The 15,844-nt window shown below is 35.5% G+C and overlaps 1 protein-coding gene across 1 annotated transcript; it reads left to right on the top strand.

Moving 5' to 3' along the window:
• Positions 1–1,618: 1,618 nt before the first annotated feature.
• On the top strand, positions 1,619–15,838 carry LOC134654147 (PI-PLC X domain-containing protein 3). The gene is made up of 7 exons (XM_063509591.1): positions 1,619–1,818; positions 10,994–11,095; positions 11,356–11,518; positions 13,015–13,144; positions 14,247–14,405; positions 14,630–14,826; positions 15,528–15,838. The coding sequence occupies exons 1-7, from the start codon at positions 1,788–1,790 to the stop codon at positions 15,754–15,756; spliced, it is 1,011 nt and encodes a 336-aa protein (XP_063365661.1). The 5' UTR covers positions 1,619–1,787; the 3' UTR covers positions 15,757–15,838.
• Positions 15,839–15,844: the final 6 nt, after the last annotated feature.

Below are 15,844 nucleotides of genomic sequence, written 5' to 3'. Positions count from 1 at the left end.
TTGAGCGTAGTAAGGGACTCAAAAGCGCACGAGATGTAAATTTGATCTCGTGTAGTTCACAAAACTTTTCACCTCAGCAGTGAGAACATATTAGAGAACCCGAAAAATGTATTCCTTCTTCATCACTTACCTATTCACTCATGTTTTCTTAAGATATACCAACAATTAAGTTTTCACCTCAGCAGCTCGAACAGGGTACGGGTAAGGGGTAACAACAGTGAGCAAAATCGCATTTTGCTCACTGTTGTTATGTAGCAAAGTACCCTTGTTCGAGCTGCTGAGGTGAAAACTATCATACTCTTAGAACTTGACTATTTTTTTGTAACAAATCTTATACCTTTAAACTTAGCCTTTAAACCAGTAATTATTGTATACCTACCTATATATTTATTTATATACATATTTTGGCGATCTCAGAAAAGGCTCTAACGATTTCGATGAAATTTGCTATATGGGGGTTTTTGGGGACGAAAAATCAATCTAGCTAGGTCTCATCTCTGGGAAAAGGGGCATTTATGAGTTTTTATATGTTTTCCGAGCAAAGCTCGGTGTCCCAGATATTTAATAGGTACCTAATACCTACTGACTTGGCAATCTTGGCATCATTAATTATTTAAAATTAAGTATGTTGTTCAACATTGATCTCATTGCAGACGAGGCTTCCGATATATTGTTCCTCATAATGCATTAATTGATCCTTTGATCATTGATGAGCTCGTACGGTTAGGTTAAGGACGAATTAACATAAGTACATTATAGCTACCAGCTCGCTTTAATTCGCACATGTTAATGAGTTCACCTAAACATCTCAGACTTATATAATAAAGTAAATTAATAATCGTGCTCAAGTCTCCGTGAACAGCGGTTTCGGCGGACAATGCTCCGTTTTTTTAAAGATGTCCGAGTGGTTTCTTAGTCGGAAACAAAGCCATTATGTTAATACTAAATCGGTGTAATTCTGTGTCAACTGTGTGCGTGTCTGTACTTTCTATTATATTTAGTACGGGTAGTATTTGTTTTCTAATATACGCAGTCGGATCGACGATTTTATCTCCAGAGAGTGCCAATGATACATACGAAGGTATAGCAATCATATAAATAAGTACTTAGGTTTTGTACGATACGTCTTCTTATCAAAATGTCACAAGAGAGCATTGACAATAAGATAATGATTTGGCAAAAGCGAAAAAGAAAAGCGGTTGATATGTTATCTTCCCTTAAAGCCACTATAGTATAGACTCAACCGTCGGCTATCACTGCCTATAGCCAGAGGCGATAGTCGCCTGCCCTAATGATCTTTGAACTCGATTAATCAAGACATTTACCCACGTAGCAGACCTAGATCAAGTACCTAAATACAAACACATCGAAAGAAAAGGAAAGATACTTATGAACACCATTCATAGTCAAAGTCAAGGCTACACCTTATAATTAGAGCATACCAGAAAAAATCCGCGCAAAAAGGCATTTAAACTTTAGGTAAATCCTTTCGCACTACTCACACCTGCGTTCCTAATCTGAGTAATCTGGCTCGGACTTGCTCAGAGATCAGAAACAAAGCAATCGGTTAGGTACTCATAAACAAGAAGACTTTGCATTTATTAAAACCATTATCAGTTTATTCGTATTTACCGTATGTTATGTTCATTTTGTGTCGCGGCTCGGTGCGGGTTGTGTTGTGTGTATTGTACGTCGCGGCGGTGCACGAAAGTGGAATACTAAATACACTGTTGAATAACGGTTCATAAAAGACCAGTGGGTATTTCCAAGTTTCATGTGACGTGAAAATGAGGCTGGCATCATGTTTACTTGTCGCAGGTATGGAAAACTGATTTTTTTAAAATTTTCATTGGTAAACTTGGTACCTATAATCATTCAAACCCAAACCAAACTTATAAGAGACTTCACTTCATACCTTTTTGATTTGAAATCCTTTTTATCCTGTTAGAAATGTAAATGAATGCTTTGTTTAACTTTGAAATGCAATTGTAATGAGCATACTGTATGTTGTCTAGAAGCTCTCAACGTGCTTCAACCATTCGCTACCGTTTAGCCGGTTGTATAGGTACCTACTTGTATTAGCACAAGGAAAACATGAGTGATTATCAAGAACTTGTTGCTCTGAGCTACCGCTATGCAGATACTTGGCATTTATTTATTTTGTGTTATTTATTTATTCCTAAAATGTACACTGCGAATGAATGTTAGGTAGGTACTCGATGATAGATTCCAAACTCCAAGATGACTCCAAGTAACGGCTGCTAATCGAAAGAAATTGCGATTCAGTTCAGTGCTGCCAGATTGCTGTCGCTGTCCAGTATATCACTGAGAAGAGTTAATAAGGCATGTTGCAGTGCAGAATGAGATAGAGTCAGGGAGCATGAGTTCGTGCCGCCAGGACAGCAAATAGTTTGTCGACGGAGCGGAGTTTTATGCCGGAGATAGGACGCACTTTAATTATTAAATTAAATTAAATTAGGTAATTTCAGTTAAGTGTTAAAAACAGTGCATTTAACTGTACCCTCTAAAATATTAAACAAAGGTGAACTAATTATGAATAACTAGCTGTTGCCCGCGACTTCGTACGCGTGGATTTGTATATTGGTGGTTATATATTCTACATTAGCTTAGAACATTATGCAGCAAGAGATTGCGGTAGGACGGTTAATTATTAATATTATACAATGCATGAGACTTGTCTTTCACAACCTACTAAGTTTCAAGCCCCTAACTGAATAAAATTGTCCTCGATATAATCCCTCTAAACCCCCTTAGAAGATTTTCATGTCCTCTATTTAATAAAACCTACTACCTAACCTAACTACCTATTTACGAAGTTTCAAGTTCCTAGCTTTAAATACAATTTGCACCCTAAGACGAACTTTCATCCCCTTTTTAACCCCCTTAGGGGTTGAATTTCCAAAAACGTTGCAATTACTTTTTTTGTAATCGGCTATTATGCCTTTCTAAGAAGTTTCAAAGCATTTGTAATGGATTCAAACATTCAACCCCTGTTTAACCGTGTTAGGGGATGAATTATACAAAACGCTGAAATTACTTTTCCTGTATTTTAATAATATCCCGAAATACAAAGATTCAAGTCCCGCGTTCGAAAAAATGTTTGATATCCATACAAACTTTCAACCCCTTTTTCACCACTTTAGGGGATGAATATTCAAAAACGCTGAAATTACTTTTCTTGTATTTTAATAACATATTTTTACGAAGTTTCAAGTTCTTAGCTTAAAATAAAATTTGAACTCCATACAAACTTTCAACCCCTTTTTACCCTGTTAGGGGATGAATTTTACAAAACGCTGAAACAACTTTCCCTGTCTTCTAATAATATCCCCAAATACAAAGATTCAAGTCCCGCACTTTCAAAAATATTTGATATCCGTACAAATTTTCAACCCCATGTTTTACCACCTTGGGGAATGAATTTTTAAAAACGCTGAAATTTGTTTTCTTGTATCTTAATTCAATACCTTTTTGCAAAGTTTCAAGTTCCTAGCTTAAAATAAAATTTGCACCCTAAGACGAACTTTCAACCCCTTTTTAACCCCCTTAGGGGTTGAATTTCCAAAAACGTTGCAATTACTTTTTTTTCTAATCGGCTATTAAGCCTTTCTAAGAAGTTTCAAAGCATTTGTAATGGATTCAAACTTTCAACCCCTGTTTAACCCTGTTAGGGGATGAATTTTACCAAACGCTGAAATAACTTTTCCTGTCTTCTAATAATATCCCGAAATACAAAGAGTCAAGTCCCGCACTCTCAAAAATATTTGATATCCGTACAAATTTTTAACCTCATGTTTTACCACCTTGGGGGATGAATTTTTAAAAACGCTGATATTTGTTTTCTTGCATCTTAATTTAATACCTATTTGCAAAGTTTCAAGTTCCTAGCTTAAAATAAAATTTGCACCCTAAGACGAACTTTCATCCCCTTTTTAACCCCCTTAGGGGTTGAATTTCCAAAAACGTTGCAATTACTTTTTTTTGTTATCGGCTATTATGCCTTTCTAAGAAGTTTCAAAGCATTTGTAATGGATTCAAACTTTCAACCCCTGTTTAACCCTGTTAGGGGATGAATTTTACAAAACGCTGAAATTACTTTTCCTGTATTTTAATAATATCCCCAAATACAAAGATTCAAGTCCCGTACTCTCAAAAATCTCCGTACAAATTTTCAACCCCTTTTTTACTACCTTGGGGGATGAATTTTTGAAAACGCTGAAATTAGTTTTCTTGTTTTTTAATTTAATACCTTTTTACGAAGTTTCAAGGTCCTAGCTTCAAATAAAATTTGCACCCCAGGACAAAGTTTCATCCCCTTTTTTACCCCCTTAGAGGTTGAATTACCTAAAACGTCGCAATTACTTTTTTTTGTCATCGGCTATTATGCCTTTCTAAGAAGTTTCAAAGCATTTGTAATGGATTCAAACTTTCAACCCCTTTTTAACCCTGTTAGGGGATGAATTTTCAAAAACGCTGAAATAACTTTTCCCGTCTTATAATAATATCCCCATATACAAAGTTTCAAGTCCAACACTCACAAAAATATTTGATCTCCATACAAACTTTCAACCCCTTTTTCACCACCTTGGGGGATGAATTTTCGAAAACGCAGAAATTAATTTTCTTGTTTTTTAATATAGTATATTTTTACGAAGTTTCAAGGTCCTAGCTTAAAATAAAATTTGCACCCCAGGACAAAGTTTCATCCCCTTTTTTACCCCCTTAGAGGTTGAATTACCTAAAACGTCGCAATTACTTTTTTTTGTCATCGGCTATTATGCCTTTCTAAGAAGTTTCAAAGCATTTGTAATGGATTCAAACTTTCAACCCCTTTTTAACCCTGTTAGGGGATGAATTTTCAAAAACGCTGAAATTACTTTTCCCGTCTTATAATAATATCCCCATATACAAAGTTTCAAGTCCAACACTCACAAAAATATTTGATCTCCATACAAACTTTCAACCCCTTTTTCACCACCTTGGGGGATGAATTTTCGAAAACGCAGAAATTAATTTTCTTATTTTTTAATATAGTACATTTTTACGAAGTTTCAATGTCCTAGCTTAAAATAAAATTTGCACCCCAGGACAAAGTTTCATCCCCTTTTTTACCCCCTTAGAGGTAGAATTACCTAAAACATCGCAATTACTTTTTTTTGTCATCGGCTATTATGCCTTTCTAAGAAGTTTCAAAGCATTTGTAATGGATTCAAACTTTCAACCCCTTTTTAACCCTGTTAGGGGATGAATTTTCAAAAACGCTGAAAGTACTTTTCCCGTCTTATAATAATATCCCCATATACAAAATTTCAAGTCCAACACTCACAAAAATATTTGATCTCCATACAAACTTTCAACCCCTTTTTCACCACCTTGGGGGATGAATTTTCGAAAACGCAGAAATTAATTTTCTTGTTTTTTAATATAGTACATTTTTACAAAGTTTCAAATTCCTCGCTTGAAATAAAACTTGCACCCCATACAACCTTTCATCCCCTTTTTAACCCCCTTAGGGGTTGAATTTTTCAAAATCGCTTCTTATCTCTTGTACACTTTATAAATTCAACCTAGTGTGCAAATTTCAACTTTCTAGCTTTTGTAGTTTCGGCTCTGCGTTGATGAATCAGTCAGTCAGTCAGTCAGTCAGTCAGTCAGGACACTTGCATTTATATATATAGATAGACTAGCTGTTGCCCGCGACTTCGTACGCGTGGATTTGTATATTGGTGGTTATATATTCTACATTAGCTTAGAACATTATGCAGCAAAAGATCGCAGTAAGACGGTTAATCATTTGTTAATTATTAATATTACAACGCATGATACTTGTCTTTCACAACCTACGAAGCTTCAAGCCCCTAACTGAATAAAATTGTTCTCGATATAATCCCTCTCAACCAGAAGATTTTCATGTCCTCTATTTAATAAAACCTACTACTTAACTACCTATTTACGAAGTTTGAAGTTCCTAGCTTTAAATAAAATTTGAACCCTATACAAACTTTCAACCCCTTTTTAACCATTTTAGGGGATGAATTTTTACAAACGCTGAAATTACTTTTCTTGTATTTTAATAATATGCCTATATACAAAGTTTACAACGATTAAAGTCCCGCACTCAAATGAATGTTTGACCTCTATACAAATCTTCAACCCCTTTTTCACCACCATGGGGATGAATTATCAAAAACTCTGAAATTAGTTTTCTTCTCTTTTGATGAAATACCTTTTTACGAAGTTTCAAGTTTGTTTGCAACTTTACAAACTTTCAACACCCTTTCGACCCTTTAAGAGATGAATTTTAAAAACGCTGAATTTACTTTTCTCGTATTTTAATAAAATGCCATTTTACAAAGACTCACAAAAATGTTTGATCTCCATACAAACTTTTTACCCTTTTTCACCACTTTGAGAGATGAATTTTCAAAAACGCTGAAATAAGTTTTCTTCTCTTTTAATAAAATACCCTTTTAAGAAGTCTCGAGTTCCTAGCTTAAAATAAAATTTGAACCCCATAAAAACTTTCAACCCCTTTTTAACCCTTTTAAGGAATGTACTTTTAAAAACGCTGAAATTGCTTTTCTTGTATTCTAATAAATGCCTCTGTACAAAAATTCAAGCCCCGCACTCACAAAAATATCTGATCTCCATACAAACTTTCAACCCCTTTTTCACCACCTTGAGATATGAATTTTCAAAAACGCTGAAATACATTTTTTGCAGTTTTAATTTAATACCTTTTTACGAAGTTTCAAGTTCCTAGCTTAAAATAAAATTTGAAACCCGTACAAACTTTCAACCCCTTTTTAACCCTGTTAGGGGATGAATTTTACAAAACGCTAAAATTACTTTTCCTGTCTTCTAATAATATCCCCAAATCCAAAGATTCAAGTCCCGCGCTCGAAAAAATGTTTGATATTAATACAAACTTTCAACCCCTTTTTCACCACCTTACAGGATGAATTTTCAAAAACGCTGAAATTAGTTTTCTTGTATTTTAATTTAATAACTTTTAACAAAGTTTCAAGTTCCTAGCTTAAAATAAAATTTGAACGCTATACGAACTTCAACCCCTTTTAAACCCTATTAGGGGATGAATTTTACAAAACGCTGAAATTACTTTTCCTGTCTTCTAATAATATCCCCAAATCCAAAGATTCAAGTCCCGCGCTCGAAAAAATGTTTGATATCAATACAAACTTTCAACCCCTTTTTCACCACCTTACAGGATGAATTTTCAAACACGCTGAAATTAGTTTTCTTGTATTTTAATTTAATACCTTTTTACGAAGTTGTAAGTTCCTAGCTTAAAATAAAATTTGAAACCCGTACAAATTTTCAACCCCTTTTTAACCCTGTTAGGGGATAAATTTTACAAAACGCTGAAATTACTTTTCCTGTCTTCTAATAATATCCCCAAATACAAAGACTCAAGTCCCGCGCTCGAAAAAATATTTGATATCCATACAAACTTTCAACCCCTTTTTCACCACCTTAGGGGATGAATTTTCAAAAACGCTGAAATTAGTTTTCTTGTATTTTAATTTAATAACTTTTTACAAAGTTACAAGTTCCTAGCTTAAAATAAAATTTGAACCCTATACGAACTTTCAACCCCTTTTTAACCCTATTAGGGGATGAATTTTACAAAACGCTGAAATTACTCTTGTCTTCTAATAATATCCCCAAATGCAAAGATTCAAGTCCCGCGCTCGAAAAAATATTTGATATCCATACAAACTTTCAACCCCTTTTTCACCACCTTAGGGGATGAATTTTCAAAAACGCTGAAATTAGTTTTCTTGCATATTAAAAATATATCTTTTTACGAAGTTTCAAGTTCTTAGCTTAAAATAAAATTTGAACCCTATACGAATTTTCAACCCTTTTTTAACCCTGTTAGGGGATGAATTTTACAAAACGCTGAAATTACTTTTCCTGTCTTCTAATAATATCCCCAAATACAAAGACTCAAGTCCCGCGCTCGAAAAAATATTTGATATCCATACAAACTTTCAACCCCTTTTTCACCACCTTAGGGGATGAATTTTCAAAAACACTGAAATTAGTTTTCTTGTATTTTAATTTAATAACTTTTTACAAAGTTTCAAGTTCCTAGCTTGAAATAAAATTTGAACCCTATACGAACTTTCAACCCCTTTTTAACCCTATTAGGGGATGAATTTTACAAAACGCTGAAATTACTTTTCTTGTCTTCTAATAATATCCCCAAATGCAAAGATTCAAGTCCCGCGCTCGAAAAAATATTTGATATCCATACAAACTTTCAACCCCTTTTTCACCACCTTAGGGGATGAATTTTCAAAAACGCTGAAATTAGTTTTCTTGTATTTTAATTTAACACCTTTTTGCAAAGTTTCAAGTTCCTAGATCAAAATAAAATTTGCACCCCAAGACGAACTTTCATCCCCTTTTTAACCCCCTTAGGGGTTGAGTTCCAAAAACGTTGCAATTACTTTTTTTTGTAATCGGCTATTATGCCTTTCTAAGAAGTTTCAAAGCATTTGTAATGGATTCAAACTTTCAACCCCTTTTTAACTCTGTTAGGGGATGAATTTTCAAAAACGCTGAAATTACTTTTCCTGTCTTATAATAATATCCCCATATACAAAGTTTCAAGTCCCACACTCACAAAAATATTTGATCTCCATACAAACTTTCAACCCCTTTTTCACCACCTTGGGGGATCAATTTTCAAAAACGATGAAATTAGTTTTCTTGTATTTTAATTTAATACCTTTTTGCAAAGTTTCAAGTTCCTAGATCAAAATAAAATTTGCAACCCAAGACGAACTTTCATCCCCTTTTTAACCCCCTTAGGGGTTGAATTTCCAAAAATGTTGCAATTACTTTTTTTTTGTAATCGGCTATTATGCCTTTCTAAGAAGTTTCAAAGCATTTGTAATGGATTCAAACTTTCAACCCCTTTTTAACCCTGTTAGGGGATGAATTTTCAAAAACGCTGAAATTACTTTTCCTGTCTTATAATAATATCCCCATATGCAAAGTTTCAAGTCCCACACTCACAAAAATATTTGATCACCATACAAACTTTTAACCCCTTTTTCACCACCTTGGGGGATGAATTTTCAAAAACGCTGAAATTAGTTTTCTTGTTTTTTAATATAATACATTTTTACAAAGTTTCAAATTCTTAGCTTAAAATAAAACTTGTTCCCCATACAACCTTTCATCCCCTTTTTAACCCCCTTAGGGGTTGAATTTTTCAAAATCGCTTCTTATCTCTTGTACACTTTATAAATGCAACCTAGTGTGCAAATTTCAACTTTCTATCTTTTGTAGTTTCGGCTCTGCGTTGATGAATCAGTCAGTCAGTCAGTCAGTCAGTCAGTCAGTCAGGACACTTGCATTTATATATATAGATATAGATTAACCACAACGCAACGGCACATACCTACCTACCTACCATATATGTGTATACAAGAACGTTGATGTGTACAGTCGGCATCAAAAGTAAGAGGAATTAAACCGGGCGAGGTATAGCGAAGTAAGTATGTATAAAAAGGCGGCAAAATTGAAAAATATAGGGAAAGGGATATCGTCCCGTAAAAAATTAGAATTTCGCGCCTTTTTTACTGACGGGATTTGCTTGACCAGCTTTAATTATACTGGGTCAACCAAATCTTGTCAGTAAATAGGAACAAAAAACTATACTCATCCTTTTCTTTTAAGTGCTAGTGTTAGACAGAGATAGTATGATCTCTATGTCTATGTTTGAAATCAAACAGACCTTTGACACACTATATAAACACAACTTAGCTTTGTTGTTGTAAATAAAGACTGCAGATCCTTATTGAAAACGGCAATAGCTTAGCAATTTCTGCTGCTGTCTGTAGGTAAATCTTACCATACCTATTAATATAGGTACGAGTATAATTGGCTACAAATATACCGTGAAGTGGGACTATTTGTAATGTTCGTAGTCGAAACCTAATAGAAATATAAACATATTCCTAATATTTCACACCAGTCGCAAAAAGGAAAAATCATTGTCCACATTTTTTTATAGGTACCTACTACGTCGATGGCAAACAAGCGTAAGGGCCGCCTGATGGTATCTCTCAAACAAAAGAGATACTTAATGGTATTTTTTGATTTGTATAAAAATAATTATACAAATATATTGGTACCTACGTACCTATAGTTGGTCAAACCAATTTGTCAGTAAATAGGAACAAAAAAAACTATACTCATCCTTTTCTTTTGAGTGCTAGTCTAAGTGTAAGACGAAGATAGTATGATTCTCTCTGTCTGTTTGAAATGAGACAGTTATTTTACAAACTATACTTATACAAGATACTATAGCTGGTAAAGCAAATCTTGTCAGTAAAAGAAGGCGCGAAATTCAGATTTTATATGGGCCGATATCCCTTCGCGCCTACATTTTTCAAATTTGCCGCCTTTTTAAGTTTTAAGAAAAAAAAATCGATTTTTTTATGCAAAAACAAAACGCCATTTTGATTTGTCTCCTTGACGTTGACATTAGTGACAGGTATGTGCCAGGGTGACAGATATTATCTTGCCGGTTTAAGAAGTCGTAATCTTGCTCCAATCTATTGGTCAATATTTAACACTTCAAACTTACCGAATACTTGTTTTGATTTGCGAAAACGTTACCAATAAATACTTTGCAAAATTCTCCCCTTTTCCCTAAAAATATTTTTTGATAATGAAGTAGTTTACTAAAATGTTGCCGAACTAGAGGCATTTGAAAGTGACCAACTGAAGGGCCTCCCCGATTCCATAATTAGGATGACGTGATACGAAGGTACCGTTTTAACCTCAGTTAAGATTTTATCTCGGTTTAAGGTGAACTCACCTTCATCGACATGATCGACATAACTGAGCTTATTTACTTGATCATAACGGAATTTTAACTCGACCTTTAGTCACAATTTCAAAATTTTGTTTCAATTATTGTGATTTTCAGCAATTGTAATGGGCGAAACAAAGGATCTCAAATTAGAAACATGGATGAGAGATCTGCCAGAACAGCTTAAAGATATGCCATTTATATACCTTGCTATACCAGGTATGCATGTTTTATTTATAACTTTATATATTCAAATAGTGTTTTAATTCATATCAATTAGTTGTTTTACTGCAGAATAAAACTTGTTTAAAGATACTGTGTGAATTGACCTAGTTATACATCTTTTAATAAATGTTTTAAATATAGAATTATTTAATATGATTATTGCTCAAGGGATGCTTATTTAATAAACTCAGTGTATTTTTCAACCAATTTACATAAAACCTTAACATATTTCATGTATCTTATAATTTCTTCAGGGAGTCATGACTCCATGACCTACGGCATCACTCGGTCAAGTGGGCTAGCCCCCGATGCCGAGCCCATCCTCCACAGACTGTACCCTCTGTTCCGAGGTACGATCATGCGCTGGACCATCACGCAGAGCCTAGATACGTGGCAGCAACTTCTAATTGGCATTAGGTACAGAATTAGTGTTCCACATGACAAATTAAAAAAAAGGTTAAAATGATAATGCTTGTTAACAGTTCATAAATGCTTGGTTTTAAAATACCAAATAAAAGACTATGGGATTACACAACTTCCGAAATTACCCAAATACAAATTAATCATGGCCAAAGTGGCCAAATACATTGTAACACATCTTTGTTACCATAAGGATGTGTCCTGATATAGGTACAGTCACCTGCAATAATATGTTATTCTTCCAAGGCCGCAAAAATATTTGACACACTCTTATGGCTCTACAAATAAGATCGTGTCAGATATTTATGCGGCCTGCGAAGAGTAACATATTATTGCGAGTGACTGTACCTACATACATATTTCGTCCCTATGGCCGTCACTATCTAATATCTATTTGATGCTTTTGGACCAATGTTTCAGGCAACCTTTTGACACTTTGGATATTATCATTTTCTTCTGCGAAATGTAAAAATAGAATGACAATTATTGTATGATATTAAAATGTGCAATTTCTTTCAAGGTTGACTGTACATATAATCTTCTTATTATTATATGTTAATTATCATAAATGACACATGTGTATACAAATCAAGCACTGACATTATCTTACATATTTATATGCGTTATGTAGTAATTATAAACCAGTTATCTGCAACTGATACATATATAACGTTCACATTACATGCAACAATAGGAAGGCAAGTTGTATGAGACGGAGTGGAGTTTGCTTTTATTTAATGTTACATAAATGGCTAAAATGGCATTCGTTTGATAGGCCTGAATCTTTACAATACAAATGTGAAAGTTGAATATGTCTTGGGATGTTTTTCATTGGTTCTAAGGTGCCATAAGTTAGAAAGAGATATTGTGACTCGACACTGAATCACTGTCAATCTTTGGTCTTGTAGGAAGTGTCCTTTCTGTACGGTAGTACTATTATTCTATGGCTAAGGGGGTGAAATCGGGTTGAAAGTTTCTATGACAGTCTTATTAACGAGTTCCATGCAGACAATAGTTATTTGTACAACAAGAGATCAAAGTTTGATATTTCTTCGAGTGCTTATTTTGAGTCCCGTGCAAGCGAAAGATTCTATACTAGATTCACGAGCGTAGCGAGTAAATCTAATTTAGAATCTTGAGCGTAGTAAGGGACTCAAAAGCGCACGAGATGTAAATAACTTTGATCTCGTGTAGTTCACAAAACTTTTCACCTCAGCAGTGAGAACATATTAGAGAACCCGAAAAATGTATTCCTTCTTCATCACTTACCTCTATTCACTCATGTTTTCTTAAGATATACCAACAATTAAGTTTTCACCTCAGCAGCTCGTTCAAGGGTACTTTGCTACTTAAAAACAGTGAGCAAAATCGCATTTTGCTCATTTTGTCTCACTCAGTGAGCAAAATCGCATTGTTTTTAAGTAGCAAAGTACCCTTGTTCGAGCTGCTGAGGTGAAAAAGTATTTGATAAGATTGTTTTTTATAATTTTCAGGTACCTTGACTTAAGACTAGCCACCAAGCCTGGCACCGAAGAGTTCTACTTTACTCACGGACTTTACGCTGAGGAGATAACTAGTGCTCTGAGACAAGTTAAAGACTTTGTTGACACACACCCTGAGGAGGTACATATGATTGAACAATAACATTATGAATACTAGTTCAATTTTATTTTGTAGGGTTCTGGGATGGTTATTAATGAAAAATAAAACAATTTCAACGTATTATATTGCTGAAATTAATTTAAATTACATCCTGACGTTTCGAGCCCTTTACCAGCACTCGTGGTAAAGGACAGACTAAGAAAACATAATAATCTTTGTCAAAATGATGACATACATTTTAAAATTAGGTAATATAGGAAATTTAATTGTTTTATTTCATAATTTTCTTTCCTAATCAATGACGATTTAGGTTTATTAAATTCATAGTTTTCTTTTTTTCAGCAAACATTATTTTACGGTAGGTAAGCTATAATTTTGTAACAGTCAACAAACCTGCATGTTATGTTTGGTTCTTATTTTTAAATTATGTTTTTAAAATTAATTAATTATTTTTTGTATATGTCGTAATTTAATTGTCAATTGTATAATTAGGTTTTGTAATGTAATTAGTATTTATGTCATGTTTTCTGGAATTAAATAATTTCATTCATTCATTCATTATTTCATGTTTGTGAATGTAATGTTATGTTTGTACCATAGTGTCAGTTTTAATTCTGTGTTGAAGATACCTTAAATTAAAACATAGGGTGCGACACTTTTGTCGTGGCTTCCAACCTCCGTGGCTACCTGACATAGACCAACTGACTGACTGGGTGACTGACATACATATTTGGAACTACGGACATTTAAATTCAAAATTAGACATGACAACGACACGACAAAATAAGATCAGTTCACGACGGACAGCCAGACCGACCAGACAGACTGTTCAACTTTTGCACACAGTTCAACGCCATCACCAACTCTGTAAAAGCGCACAATCGCACAATATAAAATCATGTTATGTACAAAATGGCTATCAAAAAAGTATAGTACATAATTCATTTGATGTTAATATGTAAATATTATAAACCTAGACTAGAAAAGGACCTAGAATAGAGCCCTGAGGACATGGAGTTCCATGTAATAAGATAGTTCTAGTGTCGTAATGAATTAGGTTTTATAGACCATACTTTTTTTTAGTACTGCCGTCTTTATAGCTCGCGAAATGGACATTTTCCAGGTAGTAATTCTGGATCTCCAGCATTTCTACGGCTTCACCCCACCAGATCACCAGCGGCTGATGCGCCTCCTGATCAACCTGTACGGCCCCAAGCTGGTCCCTAGACATCTGGATCTGCGCAGTGTCACTCTTAACTCGCTCAACAGATTGAACCAGCAGGTAGGCGCTTTTTTTATGTATTGCATAACTTCGATAACCTTTAAAATTGTGATGATTTTACGATATAATACTACGATTAATATCGTGTATCGCTAGCATTTATCAGTTCTATGTCGATGATTAAAGCTAGTACTAACTCCAAAGCATTGTCTCGTAGTTGCTTCCACTACATGCAAGGGAAACTTGGTATTCAAAACATTAATTACCCTTTTTGTATGTTTCAGGTAATAGTGGTATACCGCAACGAATCAGTATACACAACGACCGAATTCTGGCAACCGCAGATGCTTCCGTCGCCGTGGCCGCAGCAGGACAAGGTGTCAGGCCTGCTGCGGTTCCTGGAGTACATCCGGCGGCACCCCGGCACCGGGTTCGTGCACCAGGCCGTGCTCACGCCCACGCCCAGCTTCATCGTGCTGCGGTGAGTCTGTGTGTACAACATGTCGTCACCATGGCCGCAGCAGGACAAGGTGTCAGGCCTGCTGCGGTTCCTGGAGTACATCCGGCGCCACCCCGGCACCGGGTTCGTGCACCAGGCCGTGCTCACGCCCACGCCCAGCTTCATCGTGCTGCGGTGAGTCTGTGTGTACATCATGTCGTCACCATGGCCGCAGGACAAGGCCTCAGGCCTAAAGAGCTGTCGAGGTTTTTCTGAGGGCCTAAACTCTACAGTCTGGGATTCTTCAATAAACGAATGTACGTGGTTTTTGTAAAGGGTCGGCAACGTGCATGTAACAATTGACGTTGCAGACGTCCATAAGCTACGGTGACCATCAGGCGAGCTGTATGCTTATTTGCCACCGACGTAGTATAAAAAAATCGAAAACGGATTTACCTCATTGTTTAAGTATTTCAGGTAAGGGACTTGATACCTACTTTAGTCTGACGTCAAAGTCTTTACTGTGGGAAGGGTACAATTTACGGCAAACATGAACATATTTTTGCACTGTGTCATTTACGCATTAGCTTGATAGACTGATCAACGTCACCCGGCGCGCCGCGGCAGTTTACTATGAAACTTTCCATACAATAAAATTTAGCAATCTCTTTAACGATGACATACAGTTTGGTGCAACTGACCCTAAATTTGGTAAGGCAACTCGTACACCTTGTGCTTTTCAGATGGACATCAAATCTTCGTGCAAAATGCGCAGCACCAGTAGTCAAGGAAATCCTCCCCGTACTGTCGGAGCTGTCCCCCGGGCCGCCGGGCCGCGCGGACCTCGCGCCGCTCAACGTCGTCATCGCGGACTTCGTGGACATGGCGGACGCAGTCTTCCCCAGGACCATCATCAACCTCAACAACAAACTCTTGCGGAATAGGGACGTAGTATACCATAGCTATGGGTGAGATCTCAAACAATGTACCTGCTTTTAGTTTTAAGGATTACTTTATATTTTTATATGACAGTTTTCTGTGATATTTTATAAAACAACTA

This window comes from Cydia amplana, chromosome 14 (assembly GCF_948474715.1).
Source record: "Cydia amplana chromosome 14, ilCydAmpl1.1, whole genome shotgun sequence".
NCBI lineage: Eukaryota > Metazoa > Arthropoda > Insecta > Lepidoptera > Tortricidae > Cydia > Cydia amplana.
The sequence above is the reverse complement of the archived record's forward strand: the minus strand, read 5'-3'. Positions and strand labels throughout refer to the sequence as shown.

What these genes read in the sequence shown, in the direction of transcription:
- LOC134654147 (XM_063509591.1), top strand. Translation starts at nt 1,788, where the DNA reads ATGAGGCTGGCATCATGTTTACTTGTCGCAG. An exon ending in ATCATGTTTACTTGTCGCAG is followed by an intron (nt 1,819 to 10,993) that starts GTATGGAAAACT and finishes TGTGATTTTCAG; the next exon opens with CAATTGTAATGGGCGAAACA. An exon ending in TTGACACACACCCTGAGGAG is followed by an intron (nt 13,145 to 14,246) that starts GTACATATGATT and finishes GACATTTTCCAG; the next exon opens with GTAGTAATTCTGGATCTCCA.